General features: G+C 39.2%; 1 protein-coding gene across 6 annotated transcripts in view; it reads right to left on the reverse strand.

The window, feature by feature from the left end:
* Window positions 1-13,633: 13,633 nt before the first annotated feature.
* Window positions 13,634-20,535, reverse strand: part of LOC121327197 (diacylglycerol kinase delta-like) — a 63,970-nt gene continuing 57,068 nt past the window's right edge. For all 6 annotated transcript variants that reach the window (XM_041271071.1, XM_041271065.1, XM_041271069.1 and 3 more), the window contains one exon: window positions 13,634-18,791. In XM_041271071.1, coding sequence (XP_041127005.1) covers window positions 18,702-18,791 — 90 coding nt within the window. In that variant the 3' untranslated portion in view covers window positions 13,634-18,701. The remainder of the gene's footprint in view (window positions 18,792-20,535) is intronic.

Here is a 20,535-nt window from a genome sequence, read left to right on the forward strand (position 1 = left end):
CTTTCCCTAATCTATGCATTTGTATTACTTTATCTCTAACTTCTGTAGAATGTTCTTTGGTCTTCATTTTCCTTCAGATTCACAGCCTTACCAATGATCCTTCAACAGTGGGGTTTTTATCCAGAAAATGTGACAGCAACTTTAATGGTTCACAGGTGGAGGCCAATGGTAAGGTAATTGTGTCCTCGTTAGGGCAATTTCTTTCATTGGTGCAAACTGGGAGCTTCCACAGCACAGGGGTTGAATACTTATGCAAGCAAGATATTTCAGTTTTTTATTTTTCTTAAAAATATTTCCCAACATAAAACCAATGTCACCTTACAATAATTGATTCTGAGTTTCAGTGTTTAAAAATAAAATATCAAACAGAAGGAAATTTCAATGTACCATTTGTAATTCGGTAATATGAGAGAATTGGTCAGGGGTCTGAATACTTTTGCAAGGCACTGTGTGTGTGTGTGTATGTATGTATATATATATATATATATATATATATATATATATATATGTGTGTATATATATATATATATATATATATATATATACACACACACACACACACACCTTCCATTGGACCTCATTAACTTCACTGCAGATGTGTTGTACACATGTCCCTCTACAATATATCACAGTATGAAGTTATTTGCTATTGCTTCTTGAAAATAAATAAAAACAAACACACAATAATAATTTGCTCAAAACAGCCAACTTCCCTATATATACACTGCTGTGCAAAAGTCTTTGACACATTCAGCAGTTACAATATATATTGATGTTAGGAGCATCAACAATTTACTGAAAGCTTCCACTAGTGTTTTCCACTATTACACTGGCTCTAAAAAGTATTCACCCCCTTGGACTTTTACACATTTTATTGTGTTACAACATGGAATCAAAATGGATTTAACTAGGAGTTTTTGCCACTGATCAACACAAAAAAGTCCATAATGTCAACGTGAAACATAAAATCTACAAATTGTTCTAAATTAATTACAAATATAAAACAGAAAATAATTGATTGCATAAGTATTCTCTCCCTTTGCTATGACACACCTAAATAAGCTCTGGTGCAACCAATTGTCTTTAGAAGTCACATAATTTGTTGAACGGAGTCCACCGGTGTGCAATTAAGGTGTTTCACATGATTTCAGGTTAAATACACCTGTCTCTGGGAGGTCCCACAGTGGGTTAGTACATTTCCTAACAAAAACTACATCATGAAGACAAAGGAACATTCAAAGCAAATCCGGAATAAGTTTCTTCAAAAGCACCAATCAGGGTATGATATAAGAACATTTCCAAGGCGTTGAATATCCTTCAGAGCACAGTAAAGTCCATTATTAAGAAAGGGAGGCCACCAAGTTGCCTATGGCAACTTTAACTCTAACGGTTGAGCTGGGAAATACTGTGCATATGGCAACAATAGCCCGGGTGCCTCACAAAACTGGTCTTTATGGGACAGTGGCAAAAAGAAAGCCATTGTTGAAAAAAAATCTAGGCTAGAGTTTGCCAGAAGGCATGTGGGAGACTGAGATCAAGTGGAAGAAGATCCTATGGTCGGATGAGACCAAAATAGAGCTTTTTGGCTTCAATGCTAAGTGCTATGTTTGGCGCAAGCCTAACAACGCACATCATCCTGAGAACACCAATACCGTGAAGCCTGGTGGTGTCAGCATCATGCTATGGGCATGCTTCTCTGTGTCTTGTAAAGATAGAGGGCAAAATGGATGCAGCAAAGTACAGAGAAATCCTGGAGGAAAACCTGCTGAGTCTGCAAGAGACCTGCGACTTGGGAGAAGATTCATCTTCCAGCAGGACAATGACCCCAAACTTACAACCAAAGCCACACTGAAGTGGCTTAAAAACAAAAAGGTCAATGTCCTGGAGTGGCCCAGTCAAAGCCAGGACCTCAATCCAGTTGAGAATATGTGGAAAGAGCTGAAAATTTCCGTTCACCAATGGTCCCCATCCAACTTGACGGAGCTTGAGCAATTTTGCAAAGAAGAATGGGCAAAAATTGCAGTGTCCTGATGTGCAAAGCTGGTATAGACTTATCCAAATAGACTTATGGCTGTAATTGCTGCCAAAGATGCATCTACCAAATATTGACTCAAGGGGGTGAATACTTATGCAGTCAATTATTTTCTGTTTTGTATTTGTAATTAATTTAGAACAATTTGTAGATTTTATTTTTAATTTTGACATTATGGACTTTTTGAGTGTTGATCAGTGGCAAAAACTCCTAATTAAATCCATTTTGATTCCATGTTGTAACACAATAAAATGTGGAAAAGTCCAAGGAGGGTGAATACTTTTGAGAGCCACTGTATAACAACTTTGACTATTATTAATACAGCTTAGTTTGGGTGAGAAGAAGCCAAGTTTGTCATTTAGCAATCTTCAAAAACTTGTGATCACAACAACTCAAAGTAAACTATACATGAGCAGTTAATATGAAGCGTCCAATAAAAAAAAATTGAAAAATAAAGTACAACTTTTTTGTGGGCTGATTCTATGGTAGTATTAAAACAGGTTGGTTGATTCTATGGTAGTATAACCCAATCTCACCCCCCCCCCCCCCCCCAAAAAAAATAAAAAAGTGCAAAATGTCTAAGACTTTTGCATAGCAGTGCATATATACAGTTGTAGTCAAAAGTTTACATAACCCAATAGAAATTTATAATTTCTAGAAATTTCTCAAAAACAAATGAGGAAAAATCTTTTGTAGCAAAAGTTTTGCAGATAAAGAAAATATGTTACAAGAAATATGTCTACAATTATTTATTTCAGCAATTTTCAAAAGTATACATACCCTGAAAAGGAAAATAAAATTAATAGCTAGTTGAGGCAATATTAACTCTTTCAGGTGATTAGGATATTTGTCAATGAGCTTTTGGCATGATTCTTTAATGATTTTTGACCATTCTTCAATGCAAAATTGTTCTAGTTCATTCAAATTCTGAGGACTTCTCTTGTGCACAGCCTTCTTCAACCCATACCAAAGATTCTCAATCTGATTTAGATCAGGACTTTGACTAGACCATTCCAGAACCTTGATTTTATTCTTCTTTAACCATTCTGAAGTAAATTTTGATGTGTGCTTAAGATCGTTGTCTTGTTGGAACATCCAGTTGCGCTTTAAACCAAGTTTTGTAACAGAGGGTTTCAGGTGATTGGCCAATATCTTTTGGTATGCTATGGAATCCTTTTTACCATGAATTGGAACTAAATTTGCTGTGCCATTAGAGGAAAAACAGCCTCATAGAAGGATATTGCCACCTCCATGCTTGTCAGTAGGTAGGGTGTGTTTTTCTTCATACACCTCAACAGACTTTCTCCAAATGAAACGACTGTCAGCGTGACCAAATGAATTGTTTCATCACTCCACAAAACCTTTGACCAGAACACCTATCCATCATTCAAATGCCATTTTGCAATCGTTGATTGTCCTTGTGACGTTTTCCTAAGAGTGGCTTTTTCCTTGGCTTGCAGCCATTGAGACCTTCACCATGCAATACTCGACCTGTGGTTGAAATGGAAACCCCAGTCCCACTTGCAGCCAGTTCACTTTGAATATCTTTGGCAGTCAATCTTGGATTGTTATTAACCTTCCTCACAATTTTTCTACTTGTTCTTGCTGAAACAACCTTCTTTCTATACTTTTGAATTAGCATTTTTGGAGTTTTGCAAAAATATTGCTGAAATAAATAATTGTATATATATATATATATATATATATATATATATATATATATATATATATATATATATATATTTATATATATATATATATTACTTTTTCCCACCCCAAACCAAGCAGCATCAACAACAGTGAAAGCTGCACAGCATCAGAAAACACCAGTGGAGCCCCGGAGTAAACCGCTGATGCTCACAACATTGATACACATTGGAACTCCTGAATGTGTCTAAGACTGTTACACAGCAGTGTGTAAATACAGTGCCTTGCAAAAGTATTCAGACCCTTCCTATGGTGTCCCATTTTGTGAAATTCAAAATGAAACATATACATTTTTTTAAACTTAATATTTTATTCAAAATTTGAATTCTCAGATTGAAGACTTCTAAAGGTAAGATAAGTTACAGTAAATGTTAGCAAAAACTAAAGAGAAAAAACTGAAATAGTTTGATTGCATAAGTATTCAGACCCGTCAACTCAATATTTGGTGTAAGCACAGCCGCAAGTCTTTTTGGGTAAGTGTCTACCAACTTTGCACACCGGTTTGGTGCAATTTGTGCCCATTCTTTTTGGCAGATTTGCTCAAGTTCTCTCAAGTTCTTTGGGGATCGCTTATAGACAGCAGTTTTTCAAGTCTTTCCACAGGATTCTCAGTAGGATTCAAGTCAGGACTTTGACTGGGCCACTCAAGGACATTCACTTTCTTATTCTTAAGCCACTCCAATGCAGCCTTGGCCTTGTGCTTTGGATCATTGTGAATTTTCACCCCAGTTTTAAGTCTTTAGCAAACTGAAACAGGTTTTGCTCTAAAGTTCGATTTTGGTCTCGTCTGACCACAACACATTTTGCCACATTTTTGCAGGATCATGCAGATGCTTTGTTGCAAACTCCATGCAGGCTTTGAGATGGCTTATTTTTAGTAATGGCTTCCTTCTTGCCACCCTGCCATACAGGCTACTTTTGTGAAGTGTTCTGGATATTGTTGACTGATGCACATTTTCTCCCATCTCAGCCATTGAACTGTGTAGTTCTTTCAAAGTTGTTGTTGGCCTCACAGTGGCATCTCTCATCAGTTTCCTTCTTGCCCGGCTGCTCAGTTTGGAGGGATAGCCTGATCTAGGCAGTGTCTGGGTGGTACAATGCACCTTCCATTTCTTGATAATTGAGTGTACTGTGCTCACAGGGATATTCAGACTTCAATATTTTTTTGTACCCTTCTCCTGAAGGTTGTGTATATAATACATATTAATTCCTACTTCAAAAGTGTCATGATAATAAAGAAGGCAAGGCTGAAGTCAATGTGGAAGAAACGAGACAAGAACAACCTCACCCCAGAGAGGCTTTGCTGCGTAAAGTTGAACCAGAGGAAGAGACTATTATTTACCACAATTACACAATCCATCCCCTACACAGTGACAGTAAGTATGCTACAGCCACAGCTCTTTACCAGATGCTTCACATACAAGATGACACTCTGGGAGATTGGGAAAAAAAATGTGACTTAATGTGTTTCCCAGACTTGTGCACTCATGGAATCCATGGAATCCATGCAGAAAGGTCACCCCGTTTATATCCAACCCATTTTGTCAAAGCTCGCCTTCAGTCACGCCAACTCAACTTAGGCTGAATCAGCAATACATTTTTCACCTGCAGCATCAGGCCAACCTTCGACAGATTAATGGGGGCTTTTTCCACAAGTTGAAGGTGCACTGTCTCCGCAGTTAAACGAGGCAGTCTTCCCAGCGACAGCAAGTGGGAGAAGTACAGGCGTGGAAAAGTACAGAGCAGTTTAGAAGCAGAAAGGAGAAATTGCATCTTGAATTGCTTTAATCAGAAAACAGAGGACATTGGGGAAACACAGCAGCAGCTCAGAGTCAAACAGCCGCGTGTGTTTTCCTGATAACAAACAAGCTGAAACTCGGAGCAGCTGATTCAAATTCAGCACCGTTCTGAGACACTGGCGAGGGGGGGAGCAAACAGCACAGCAGAACAACGCAGTTAAACGAGGCAGTCTTCCCAGCGACAGCGAGTGGAAGCGACAGCGAGTGGGAGAAGTACAGGCGTGGAAAAGTAGAGAGCAGTTTAGAAGCAGTTTGAAAGCAAGTTGACAACTGCAGAAGAAACTAAACTTAAAAAAAAACCCTCAACATGGTCTTCAAGCCAGTAATCTGTGACACCTGCTTGATGTGGGAAATCCGAGAAAACCCAGCGGAGCTAAACCAAGTGTGCGTAAAGTGCCGCACGATCCAGGATTTGCATAAACTAGTAAGTATGCTAGAAATGGAGCTGGAAGAAGTGAGACAGCAGCAGGATCTTGAGGAACTGGCACACCCACAATTCATGGAAGTCTGCATCACCCCTAACAGACTGAAAGCCACCAGGGAGATGGAAGGTCAGAACAGCTGGGTTCAGGTAGGCAGAAGCAGGGAAAAAAAGAAACTTCGTCAAACACAACCACCAGAAATCAAAACAACCAACAAATTTGAGTCACTTCAGAATTTTGAGGAGCAGAACCAACAACAAGAGAATGAAAGGAACAACATCCAGGATCCAATTGACAGTGGTGACCAGACAGCAAAAAGAAGGGAGGTCATGATTGTTGGGGACTCCATATTGAGAAACACAGCAAGTTCAATTCGCAGTTTGGACCCCCTTACTACAACAGTGTGCTGCCTTCCGGGAGCCTCGGTCAAGCACATCACTGAGAACGTGGACAGGCTCCTAGAACGAACAGGAGACAACCCGGTAGTAGTCGTCCACATCGGTACAAACAACATTGGAAGAGACAGACCAAAATCCCTGCAAAACAAATTCAGAGAGCTAGGAAGGAAATTAAAAGAGAAAACCAAAACTGTGGTATTTTCTGGTATACTACCGGCACCTTGCAAAGGACCATATGGACAGCTGGAAATAATTAATCAAAACGAATGGCTGAAGACGTGGTGCACACGGGAAGGCTTCACCTATCTTGATCATTGGACCACATTCTACAACAAGGACTATCTGTATAGACGGGATGGACTGCATTTAAATAACAAGGGAACCAGTCTACTCGGAGAAAAGATCCTCGAGCAGGTTCAGAAGCATTTAAACTAGAAAGGAAGGGGGGAGAAATCAACAAAAAAACAGAAGGGAGACCGCATCAAAACAAGAACAACAACTCAGGTAAGACAACCATTAAATGTATTTATCTAAATGCTAGAAGTATCAGAAACAAAACTGAAGAAAAACTATGATGTGTTACAGAAACGTGGTTGTCTGAGAGTGATGGGGACGAATATAATATTTGTGGGTATACACTGTATAGGAAAGGACAGAAGAGGAGGAGGGGTAGCGCTATACATAAGAAACAGTCTTGAAGCCCAGGTGTTAAACCCGGACAAAGAAAATAAAACCGAATCAATATGGGTCACAATAACGGGCAAAAATTCAAAGGGCATAATAATAGGACCATGCTATAGACCGCCAGATTCAGACAGTGAGCACAATAATCTGTTATACAATGACATTAGAAATGCGTGTAGCAAAGGAGAAGCCATACTAATGGGGGATTTCAACTTCCCCCAAATAAAATGGGAAAACCCGATGGGTAGCGCGAAGGATGAAATAGAAATGGTGGAAATGACAAATGACTGCTTCCTAACACAATTTGTCAAGGCACCGACTAGAGGGGAGGCATGCCTTGATTTAGTCTTTTCAAATAACGAAGATAGAATAACTAAAACAGAGGTCAGAGAACCACTGGCAAACTCAGACCACAACATGGTCTCATTTGAAGTGTTTTTTAAATCCCCAAAAGTAATGACTAAAGCTAAGGTTTACAATTTTAGAAAAGCAAACTATGAAGGTATGAAACAGAGACTTACAGAAGTAGATTGGAGTAAAATAGAGAAAACACCCACAGAAGAAGGATGGTTGTTCTTCAAAAATGTAGTACTAGAGGCGCAAAACAATTACATCCCTAAAGTAGACAAATCTAAATGTAAAACTAAATTGCCAAAATGGTTTAATAGATCAATTAAAAAAAATATTCAGCGAAAAAAGGCACTTACAGAGCATCAAAAAATGACCAAAAAGAAAGTACGCAGAAAGAGTACACAGAACTGCAAACGCAAGTCAAAAAGGAAGTTAGAAAGGCCAAGAGAGAAATAGAAATGAACATTGCTAAAGGAGCTAAAACCAATTCCAAAATGTTTTTCCAATATTACAACAGCAAGAGAACATTCAAAGAGGAGATTAAATGTTTAAGAGATACAAATGGCAAAATTGTAGATGAAGAAAAAAAAATAGCAAATATATTAAATGATTACTTTTCACAAGTTTTTACAAAGGAAGATACTGACAACATGCCCCACATGTCATCCAGTTCCTATCCAGTTTTAAATAACTTTAGCATAACTGAGGCAGAAGTGTTAAAGGGACTAGGAGCTCTTAAAATAAACAAATCCCCTGGGCCGGATGAGATCCTCCCAGTAGTACTCAAAGAAATGAAAGAAGTAATTTACAAACCGCTAACCAAGATCATGCAGCAGTCTCTTGACACAGGGGTGGTACCGACAGACTGGAAAATTGCAAACGTAATACCGATCCACAAAAAGGGAAACAAAACTGAACCAGGTAACTACAGACCAGTAAGCCTGACTTCTATTATATGCAAACTTATGGAAACTATAATAAGATCCAAAATGGAAAATTACCTATATGGTAACAGGGTCCTGGGAGACAGTCAACATGGTTTTAGGAAAGGGAGATCGTGTCTAACTAACTTGCTTGATTTTTTTGAGGATGCAACATCGATAATGGATAATTGCAAAGCATATGACATGGTTTATTTAGATTTCCAGAAAGCTTTTGACAAAGTCCCGCACAAAAGATTAATTCTCAAACTGAACGCAGTTGGGATTCAAGGAAACACATGTACATGGATTAGGGAGTGGTTAACATGTAGAAAACAGAAAGTACTGATTAGAGGAAAAACCTCAGAATGGAGTGTGGTAACCAGCGGTGTACCACAGGGATCAGTATTAGGTCCTCTGCTATTCCTAATCTACATTAATGATTTAGATTCTGGTATAGTAAGCAAACTTGTTAAATTTGCAGACGACACAAAAGTAGGAGGAGTGGCAAACACTGTTGTAGCAGCAAAGGTCATTCAAAATGATCTAGACAAGATTCAGAACTGGGCAGACACATGGCAAATGACATTTAATAGAAAAAAGTGTAAGGTACTGCACGCAGGAAATAAAAATGTACATTATAAATATCATATGGGAGATACTGAAATTGGAGAAGGAATCTATGAAAAAGACCTAGGAGTTTTTGTTGACTCAGAAATGTCTTCATCTAGACAATGTGGGGAAGCTATAAAAAAGGCTAACAAGATGCTCGGATACATTGTGAAAAGTGTTGAATTTAAATCAAGGGAAGTAATGTTAAAACTGTACAATGCACTAGTAAGACCTCATCTTGAATATTGTGTGCAGTTCTGGTCACCTCGCTATAAAAAAGATATTGCTGCTCTAGAAAGAGTGCAAAGAAGAGCTACCAGAATTATTCCGGGCTTAAAAGGCATGTCATATGCAGACAGGCTAAGAGAATTGAATCTGTTCAGTCTTGAACAAAGAAGACTACGTGGCGACCTAATTCAAGCATTCAAAATTCTAAAAGGTATTGACAGTGTCGACCCAAGGGACTTTTTCAGCCTGAAAAAAGAAACAAGGACCAGGGGTCACAAATGGAGTTTAGACAAAGGGGCATTCAGAACAGAAAGTAGGAGGCACTTTTTTACACAGAGAATTGTGAGGGTCTGGAATCAACTCCCCAGTAATGTTGTTGAAGCTGACACCCTGGGATCCTTCAAGAAGCTGCTTGATGAGATTTTGGGATCAATAAGCTACTAGCAACCAAATGAGCAAGATGGGCCGAATGGCCTCCTCTCGTTTGTAAACTTTTTTATGTTCTTATGCATGTATGACAGTAACAGACTAGTTTCAACAATAATGCCGTTGAGTCTGATCTTACCACTATTTTCTCCCATTTAAAGAACACTCCACAGTATTGGAGTAAACCAAGAAGTGATGTGGATGCTATGACTACAGCACACAGACCAGCAATGTGGTTTTACAACAATTACAACAAGGAGGAGGTAACCCGACTAGTAAAGCAAAGACACAAAGAAATGGAGGCTGAAGACCAAAATGTGCTTAAAACAGAAGGACCCGACAACCCTGTTCATGTTGTTCCTCGGCTGGTTGCGGAGGTGATGGCTGAATTCAGGGATGTGGCTGCAAACCCTGTGCGAGAGGATGCACAAGACATGGTCAAACGTCTAAATAAAGACCAGCAGAAGGTGTTTCACCACATTGCCAACACTTTGTAAGCACAAACTGAAACAAACAGCCCCATCCTCCGCATGTTGAGAGAAGAGTTTTCTCAATCAAACTGTCACTGCATGGGTGAGACAAAATAACTGCAAAAAGAAGTGGCTATTGCAGCACGCACCAGAGTTGCAGCTTACAATATCAATGAGATGACTATTCACAGACTACTAATGCTCCCAGTGGAGCATGGAAAAACACTAATGTATTGTAGTCTCTCTGATGAGGTGCTCCAGTGCCTTCGTAAAGACATGAGAGATGTGATGCTCCTCATTATTGATAAGGTATCTATGGTTTCCAATGTCACCTTGTTGTAACAAGGTGACATTAGAAACCATAGATACCTTATCAATAATGAGGAGCGTCACATCTCTCATGTCTTTACGAAGGCACTGGAGCATCTACGCTTATGACATTTTCCAGACTGCTAACAAAGACGATGGCTGGTTTGGAAAAATCAACATCTTACTTTTGGGGGATTTGCTGCAGCTTCCACCTGTGCATGAGGAACCACCTTTTGTGCCACTTACTCAAGAGGAATTGTAGAAATCGACAGGCTCTATGGGATCTATGGACCTCTGGAAATTGTTCACGTATGATCAACTCACAATTAATATGTGCCACAGGGACCGGCTTTATGCCATCCTGTTTTATCCTGCCAAACTGGGAGCCACCAACAAAACTGATCACATTTTGTTGATTAAAGACTGATACCAACGAAGGGAGGAGATATTTACAGCTGCAAAAAGGAAATTATCAAACACATGAAATACTTAGACTATAAAGATGGAACTTTAACCTGTCTCATGTCTACAGTAGATGTCTGTAACCAGATACAGACCGCTATGCTTGATAGTATGCCTGGGGAGGACATTCATCTATTGGCAATGGACGCTGTGGACTGCCTTCCTTCCCTAAAGAAAAATGTGCTGAAAAAAATAAAGCTTACAAGGCTGACTGCAGTCGTACAGCTGGCTGGAAACTAGCATATGAGTGAAAATAGACTGCAAGTTGATGCTTTGGAGGAATATTGACATTGCCACTGGTCTCATCGATGGGGCAATAGGGAAACGTCAAGCTGTTTCCTATTATCTGGAAAACCCCAGGATGGTGAAAACTAGAACTATCCATTTTTAACAAAACAGACACATGCATACCTTTAAATGTTTCAGGTCAAAGTTTGAAATCATGGACAGGGCCTATATTGTTTGAGAGCAGTTTCCAGTCATCGCTGCTCATGCAATCACCATTCACAAATGTCAGGGCATGACACTCAAAACAGTGATGATGGAATTTGGTAACTCCATTTTCTCCTGGGGCCAAAGTTTTGTGGCATTTTCCGGAGTTACTTCCTTAAGTGGCGTACACCTTATCAACTTTGACCCCACTCACATTAAGGCACTTCCAACCTTTGAATAAGTCATTAAAACAGAGTGAACAACAAGCCCTCAGGACTTTTGTTACCAACTATGACCAGTTCCCATGCACTACATCTCTGAGTACTGTGGACATTTGTCACTTCTGAAGAGAACCCTTCAACATCTTAAGCAGCAAGATGTTTTTGAGTTTCTCACCAAACTGTGTCAAACTTGCCCACAAATAACTAATGTGCTTTCAGTCACCATAAGGCATGACATACTATGTGCAGGATGTGAGTACCGCCCATCAAATCAACAGGTGGGGCATGTTTACTCTCTGCCTGTATTTACATTCTACTCATTCATATGGAGCACAAGTGGACACTCATTTTTGGTTATAGAGATGTGGCCACTGCCAACAAATCACACTAATGAAACGTCAAGTCCTTCAGTCAGCAGGAAGAATGCTTGCAGTCCAGCTTATGCATTGGAAGGAAGCAGACGGGAATATTCCAAAGTGACAAAATGTAAAATTTACTGGTGTGCACAAGAGTACAATTCAGGTGGACAACCACAATTACAAACTGTCTTCCATTATCATAAACAAGAGTGGAATTCTCTTCAGGACTCAGTGCCTGACACTACAAAGTAGGTGCATGCAAGTGACACCCTTATTGAACTAAAACCATCGCCAAGGAATGCAAAAGACATGTATGTGGCATTTTATGAACTGATCTAATGCTTTACGATTGGAGCACATTGTAAATTGAGAAAATCACAAGACTAGAAGGCAAAAAAATACATTGCTAGCATTGATGTGTCCATGTCATTCACTTTACGATTGATATTCATATGGAAGTTTGTAGCCAACTACATACAAATATAAATACAATGTTGAACATTTTGGAAAATGTACATTCTTTTTTACCATTGCTATGCTTTTATACTTTTTAACCTAAGTCAAAATTAGTAACTAGCAATAAAGTCTTGGAAATATAGATGCTTCTTTACTACTGATATGCATACAGAAGTTTGAAATCTATTAAATATTTTTAAAACCTTCACACTTTGAATGTTGTGAACTTTGTCCAATATTATAACTTTGCATTTAAATGCTCTTGCCATTACACACGTGACAAAAGAAGTGATATCTGAAACAAAAACACATTAGAAATGTGAAAAAATGCCAAGTTATCAAGTGTGCCCAGCCATTCAAAGTAGAGATATCAAAAACACAAGCCAAGTTTCAAGAAACCATTGAAGCAACCTTGCCCAGCACCAAGCAAATAGGCACAACTGTCAAAGCAGTGGGGGCCAAGGTTGCCCCCAGTTGTTTTTACTAACTTGGGTGTGTTAAGGATTAAGCATGATTTGCTGTGTTAAGGGCCTTTTAACTTGTGTTTTATAACAGAACTTCAATTTCTATATCTCTAGCTATATATATATATATATATATATATATATATATATATATATATATATATATATATATATATATATATATATATATATATATATAAAAAGTACCCTGCACGTTTCCAAACTCTTACCCATTGTGATGGAGTAAATGTCTTACACAGGAACTAGAGAGCATTTGGACCCTGTTAAGGGTTGTTTGGACAGCACACCATCCTGAGGGAACAGAAGCCACAAAGCCTCCAGTATTGGTAAGGGCAATTACTCAGGTGATCGAGAGCCCAGTGCAGCTGGGACTAGGTCTCTGGTATCCAAGGGCAGGGCTTGTGTGTTCTGTTTGGGAAGGAGGGATTGACACTGTGGTGTTAAACCCTACAGCTGATTGCAAGTTCATAAAATTGCTGTTTATTGTGGGGAGGGAACAAGCCTAGCTTGCCCTGAAAGTTTAGGACTGAGAGAAGGTGAACCACCTTTAGTGTAGTAGTTCAGGGAGCTGGACATGCTAGCGTTTTCTTTTGTGTTTGTTTATTTTCCCACCTGAAAAGGGACAGTACTCTTGAAAATGTTGTATATAAAAAGGATGGGGAGATGCTTAAACCCATTCTGGACTCCAGTTGTGCCTGTATTAACAAGAGAAACAAGGAACATTTGATATACACTCAATCCTCGTGACCAATAAGAGGCCGTATATCAAACCCCCTATCTGCATCAGGAACCTTATGTCAAGCAAAACAGTCTTGTGGGTACATCACATAAGATTAAAGAATGAAAGACACAAGGTGGTGTAACTGAAAACAAACATGTTTAATGGAAGATTGGTCCTTTCTGTACAATAACAATGTATTTACACACCCCAGATGGGACTATGTACACAGGAGAAAGAAAGGAGCACATCAACTGAACAGCAGACAACATTACTATAAATTAAACGATAAATACACAGTGGAAACTCTGGGAACAGGGCCCCACACCCTCTGGGCCAGAGGCCACAGTCTTGTGCAAGCTTCCCAATACGATATGTAAAATGAACTGCTCCCATTAACCTTTTCCTGCCATGTAGACTCCCCCTGGAAAGCAGCTGGTCCTTAAAATGCAGACTGTGGCCTGCACTGTACAAAGAAAAGCAAATCATTACAGGTTGAAAGGTACAATAGCCAGATATGCAGTCTTTACATACACAAAACTTAGTTCCTGAGGATGTAACTACTCATGTTTAAAATTAATTTTATAAAGAGTATCCAGCCAATCTTTGCAGGTTTACAAATTTATTTTTTGTTATGTACCTGTAAGTTTTATGTATTCATTTTAATATTAGTTTGCCATCATACTAACCCCCTCCCCCAAATAGTTTAGTATGCATTCCCTTATTGTTTCTTGTCTTGCCTGCTACCAGATAGTGTCATCTCTGTGCGGTCTGATTAACTTGGTCCATTCTGTGACTATTTGGTAATTAAGTGCTACCCACATCTAGCTATATTTTCAAAGCCGATACGTTTTTCATATGACACTCTTTAGCTACAAAATCAAATGTTATTGAAGACAAACCTCAGACACATGTACTGTTGTTGCATTAATATACAGACACACATGGATTGTGATCACAAAACCACTTCTGAGTTTCATCTTGTGCCAGTTACATATAGCAAGACAGATCCTTACAGTACACTTGCATTTGTGGGGAAAAGGTATTCTGATAATTACAAAGGATTACCAGATACAGCTGTCTAGACTCGCTTTGAAAGTGAAATACGGTAATTGCACAGACAATGGTACTTTAAGACAAGTAGCACTCACTTTTTATTTATTTATTTTTTAAATTTAGTCGTCACCAATGATTTTACCCCAGTCTACCCCAGTTTGGAATCAGCAATTTTATTTTATTAATCCTGGCGACTCACGGAATGGCAGCTGACACACACATCCTCCGAAATGTGTCCCTGCCAGCCGTCTTTTATTGCACTGTAGATCCACAGCGAAGCCATCAGACCTATAATCTACCTATACAGGACAACAGACCTGAATGGCTCCACTGCAGACCTGCAGGCACTCTAACAGTGAATTATGTATTTCAATAGTGAGCGAATGATCCCTAAATTTACCTCCGAAAGGAATCTATTCAAATAGCCTCTACATTTTCTTCCAGTCGCCCAGTTGACACGGAAATACAGCATTCGGCAACGTCTGCAGGTTTAGTTGCCGAAATGCTGGAGAAAGGGACCACACAGAACAATTCTAAAAATGCAAAAGCTTGGGAGACCAGACGAGACTATCAAAGGGCAGTTTAGTGCTACTTTCTCTAACAGGTGCTAAAAATAACGCTTTATAACGCTCTTGTTTCAGAGTATGGATATTTTAACGAATGCATTTTTACTGTTCACAATTTGCATATCATTTCCTGTTTCACATTTCCACATCCCATGGAGAAAGCACACTTGTGGCCTCAAAAGGGCTGTCAGATATACCTATCTAAGTTCAACTGGTATAAAAGAGTGTAACCTGTCCCCTTGCAACACAGTGGATGAAGAATGTGGAATTTCTTAACGGGGGCAGGCTAATGATTACACCTTGGTGTACCAGGTGAACCTGGAAGTGCACATTTCAGAGCTACTTTAAGGCCATTACATTAAGATAACTGATATTTCAGACTAGGTTGCATGATAGCAGCCCAGCATTGTACTGTGTTTCAATGGTATGTTCAATAATGTGCATGCCTTAACCATGCAGGAATATCCAAGCACATTTGTCCATCCCAATCCTACACTAAATTTCACCAAAACTATCTGCAGTAACTGGAATGTTTCAGCATGTCACAGGCTCCACCCATATCTTATCTACTTTGTGCTGTTACTGCACCCCTCCACTGCCCTTTTTGCTAAGATCGAGAGTAGCACACAACCTCAAATGAGGGATAAATGTGGCCACTGTGAAAGACAACAACTTTTAGCCTTCGTCACTTCCAAAAATAAAAGAACAGAGAACAAAGGCTGTGTTCAAATAAATGCTTCACGTGGTATAAAACAGTGCATTACATAAAAAGATGCATCAGAAGATGGGGAGCAATACAGAGTGCTGGAGCTGTGCTGCTTCTCCCTAGGACAAACATATCTCAACATGCCTGTATTTTCCAGTACACATCAAAACAGGCTGAGGGACTTCAAAGTTATGTGGAGTACAGGCAACTAAATGTTGCAATTAAAAAGGAGAACTGGATAAAATAGGAATACAATCTACTGCCCCAAACTCAGTGAAACTACAGTACTGGACTACTGACCTGCCTACAGGTAACTTGTATGAAATACCTTCATAAAAAAGGCAGATTGTACTCATTCCTGTAATACCACACACTACTGTTAGCTTTTGTACTGTACTAACCTAGACCAAAACCCTGACCTAACAGTACATGGCTCTGTAGATAAAATAGATCCCAGGTCCCCATTCCTAAAGCCAAGGGTGAACTGTCAGTCAATTATTCTTATGCAATGAGAAAATGGTTTGCGAGGCAAATGGGAGTTCTTTGTATCTCTGATATATGAACTCTCTCTCCAGGTATGCCTCAAAGCAGTGAGAACGTAGCTCTTAGGCATTAATTGAGGACATCTGTAGGTCCCAACTTCGTCAAACAGATTTTATGACCATTTAAAATTATTGATGATTTACTCAGGACACCTGCACAAGGCTTCAAGGAACCTGCTTCATACAATTCCATACAGACTTACTAAACACTTAATTTAAAAACATTAATACACTTGCATACATACATACATAGCTTAGGAACATTCCACATGTTGAATGCCACTGATGGTAGTCTGGATAGCGGTAGAGAAAAACACAATGTACTTGCCACAAAACTCATACAAAATACACAACCAATGTTTATCTTGAAGCTGTATTGAAACATTGTGGCTCAAGTTGAGGAAAGGCTTTTACATTCAACTTTACAAGGTGTACTTTGGGAACAAATTCCCAAAAGCTTTCCTTCATGTATGTTTTTATTTTATTGCACTTGATAACAGTCCAACTAAGAAGAATTTGACCAACAAAAAGGTCACAGACTGTTTGCTTTATTCCGCTAAGGCTTGATGTGCTAGTTGTACACAGTGCTTTCAATACTGAGATTGAACTTGTTTGTAGCAGCCACCTTCTCTTCTTCAGACAGTAAAGAACACATTCTGATGATCTGATATTGTTAAGACTCTCCAGGAGTTACACCTGGGTTTGCTTAGAGCCTTTGACAATTAAAAAGCTTTAAAACCAGCTTGCTTTCTGCAAAAACCTGAAAAATGATTTGTTCAACATATTTATACAATGAGGGTGCATTTCACAGAATTGTTCTGCAGTGCAGCGAGTTCTCACAGTCCTTGAATCAAACAGAGATGTGACATTAATAGATGCATGATTCGTGAGACTTCATACAATGACAGACTCATTCGATTGGCTTAAAATGCAGTACTGGTTTCCTGCTTTGTAGTCATGGGAATTATCGCAAATAGGAATGTTAAATTCAGACTGGTTGAGACAGTGTTCAACAGGACTCATTGTGGAAATGCAGTGCATTTGTAAGAGACTTGAAATGATCCAGATTAATGTCAGACTTGTTTGAAAGTCTTTTAATGCCAACGCCTCTTAACGAATGTCTAGTAATCAATGGTGGGATTGAATGTGCCCATTATATTTAACCATGGCATCACTAGTTAATGAGCTGGTAAGCACCAGTTTAGATGATTGCATGTGTTAAATTATTTTCCAGCCAATGAGAGTCATTGATTTGTCCATGCCACTTTATAATAAATTATTAAATGAAAATAAATTTTCCTTCATTAAACAATCTAAATGTAGTTTCATAAGATATATTCGGATATTCTGATTGACTGTTTGGAGTGAAAATATTGAAGCACCCACTGAGGGCCTCAAAGTCATCAATTTCATTTGGTCCTTATGGCAACAGCTACAAAGTAAACAAACGCGGGTGAGTTTCTCTGTTTGTGGTCCCTTTCTAATGACATGGACTAACCTTTAACCCTTTCTATGATATGGACAGACAATGTCCAGCATGGGACTGTCCATGACAAAACAAGCAACACAACTGCAAAGAACAAAAAGTAACTGTCATGGACAGTTTATTTTCTCTTAACTCTTCTATAACATATTTGCCTCATTAAAACACAGATACTCAATTCTGTGTCAAAACATGTACTGCAGTTCCTTGAGTGTTTCCATCCCATGATTTCATGTACTAGAATACATCTCTTGTTGTATGTCTACCTTTGGCTTTAGGTAGAGATCTAGTGATTCCAATGGTGGTATGTGTGTGTAAAACAATATATTAACAACACTGACTGGACAGGGATGTGTGGCAGTGACTTATAAAAATTATTCTACCGTACACTGCGGTTACATCCTTCTTTAGTTCTTCCCAGATCTACAGATACCCTGTACTGCACTGCAATTGGTTCTGTGAATCTGAGACTGCTGTTAGATAGGCTGATGAGGTACTGTGTAGATCAGTTAAGGCACTATGGTCCACAGCTCAGGCTTTAAGGGATGGTACCACTGACATCAACAGTGCTCGTCTCTCTAACTTGATTGTTAGGGTGGAAACAAACTGTGATTGGTCCATTTCCAGATACAGTTCCGGCTGATTGGCTAATGAGGAGTGTGTGTCACATAGCGGATTGAGTTTTTCGGTTTAGCAGCCACTTTCTAGAGCTCTGTTCAGGCACTGTGTGTGTATGGCTCCAGGTTTCTGACAGCATGTGGTTGTTGGGCAGGGTAGTTGCCATCCACACAGACCCGCTTCCCTGCATCGTGCCTGGTTTCATGGCCCCTTGTAGATGCACGCAGTGAGAATGGAAGCTACCCCTCCCCGACAGGTGCGCTCCGACTCAGCTCCTTGATCCCGTGTAAAATCCTCTTCATATGACCCACCTTCGTCACACCCAAATCCTGCAAGAACATGAAGAGATATCACCACACTGCACCCTGCTTGAACAAGGGGAACCTGAAAACTAACTAAAGTAATTGTAGCTAACAGTTACATAAATATTCTCCGCAATGAACATCCATGTATTAAATCGCCTGCGTCATTTATGAATTATTCAGGAACCCAAATAAATGGTCATATAAAGACCAATTGACACTTCATTAGTGAAAGTTCAGAATATGGTTGGTATGAGACGAGAAGTAAGAAACACAAAAAGTACAAAACTGACACACAAGGTTTGACCACAAAACTCATCTAGGTCTCAAACAGGCAGTTTAGAAAAAAACATGTTTTGCACTTTGTGTCATTTCACCTCAAAGGGGTGTCTTCATCCCTTCACTGCCCTCTTCCTGTCAAATAACAAATCAGCGGCTTCTACTAACTTGCATACTTTAGCCAGTGACATGCTTTGATCCAGAAGACACTGCTGGGGTGAAATGAATAAGTAAAGAACTTCTTCGAAGGACAGGCAAGAAAAGTGTCTGTTTAAAAACGGGCCATATGAGACCGGTGTGGACAATACAGGTTCAGAATTGGTAAGATTTACAGAATCAATTTGTTATCTACAATCACTAAGAAACCACAGTTCAGTCCCTCTGGTGATTGGTTAATTCAGGTTTCACTACAGACACATGGATGTACAATAAATTCATACGTTTGCAAAAAAACAGTCTGGCTTATCAATGCAAGCTGTCCCTGTAGCCAATATAGGAGAGGCAATTTTCATCAACAGGTTTTTTGAGCCATAATTCTAAATTTAAATGCTTTCTAGGTCCTAGTTTAAAAAAAAAAAAAAAAAAAAAAACCATGTGCAGACACATGCAAGTCTAGAAATAAATCAGATAGTTACTTTGCCATCTAAGTGTTTATCAGTCCTGGTTTCAGAACCCAGTGGCTGCAATTTATTTGTACTGGAAAATATGTTCATGAATTTATGGCAGTCTGACACCCTCTATGTTTAAAAAATAAAACAAATGCTTCAGTTCATGTCTATCTACATAATCTATATGAATCTCACCACAACATTGCACATGTACATGAATCAGCCAAACCCAATGTTTGGTGCAATTATTTATTTTTTACAAAATAATAGTAAGTACTTAAGACTGCTAGGCAATTCTTACTTCACAAGTTACTGTTGTATTTTATCAGGCTTCCTATCATGGCCATGGTTTTTATTTAAGAATTCCATTAAAAAAATAAAACACATTTAAAACAAACAAATATATAATTGCATTTCTTAGTTAATCAAAACCCCTACAAGTACATGTAGAGGACAAAAAAGTTGAAACACCTGGGTAAATGAGGTACACCAAGTATATTGAAAGCAAGGGCTTCCACACAAGTGTGGCTCATGGTTAAGCAAATAACATCCCAGCATGCACAGGATCATGTATAAAAATGCTGGACAGGCCTGGTTGCCTATAATTATGGCTAGAATGGCTGCAAGAGGAGACCTCAGTGACTTTGAAAGAGGGGTGATTGTTGGGGCACGTTTGGCAGGAGCTTCAGTGACCAAGAGCTCAACTTGCTGATGTTTCATAAGCAACGGTGTCTAAGGTGATGTCGGCATGGAACTCCGAGGGAAAAATGACAATCCACCCATCCACAGAGCATGTGTGGTCGCCCAATGGTTTGATGAGCATTACACTGATGTTATCCATATGTCATGGCCTTCTCAGTCAGCAGATCAGAACCCAATCAAGC

Source organism: Polyodon spathula, chromosome 14 (assembly GCF_017654505.1).
Source record: "Polyodon spathula isolate WHYD16114869_AA chromosome 14, ASM1765450v1, whole genome shotgun sequence".
Taxonomy (NCBI): domain Eukaryota; kingdom Metazoa; phylum Chordata; class Actinopteri; order Acipenseriformes; family Polyodontidae; genus Polyodon; species Polyodon spathula.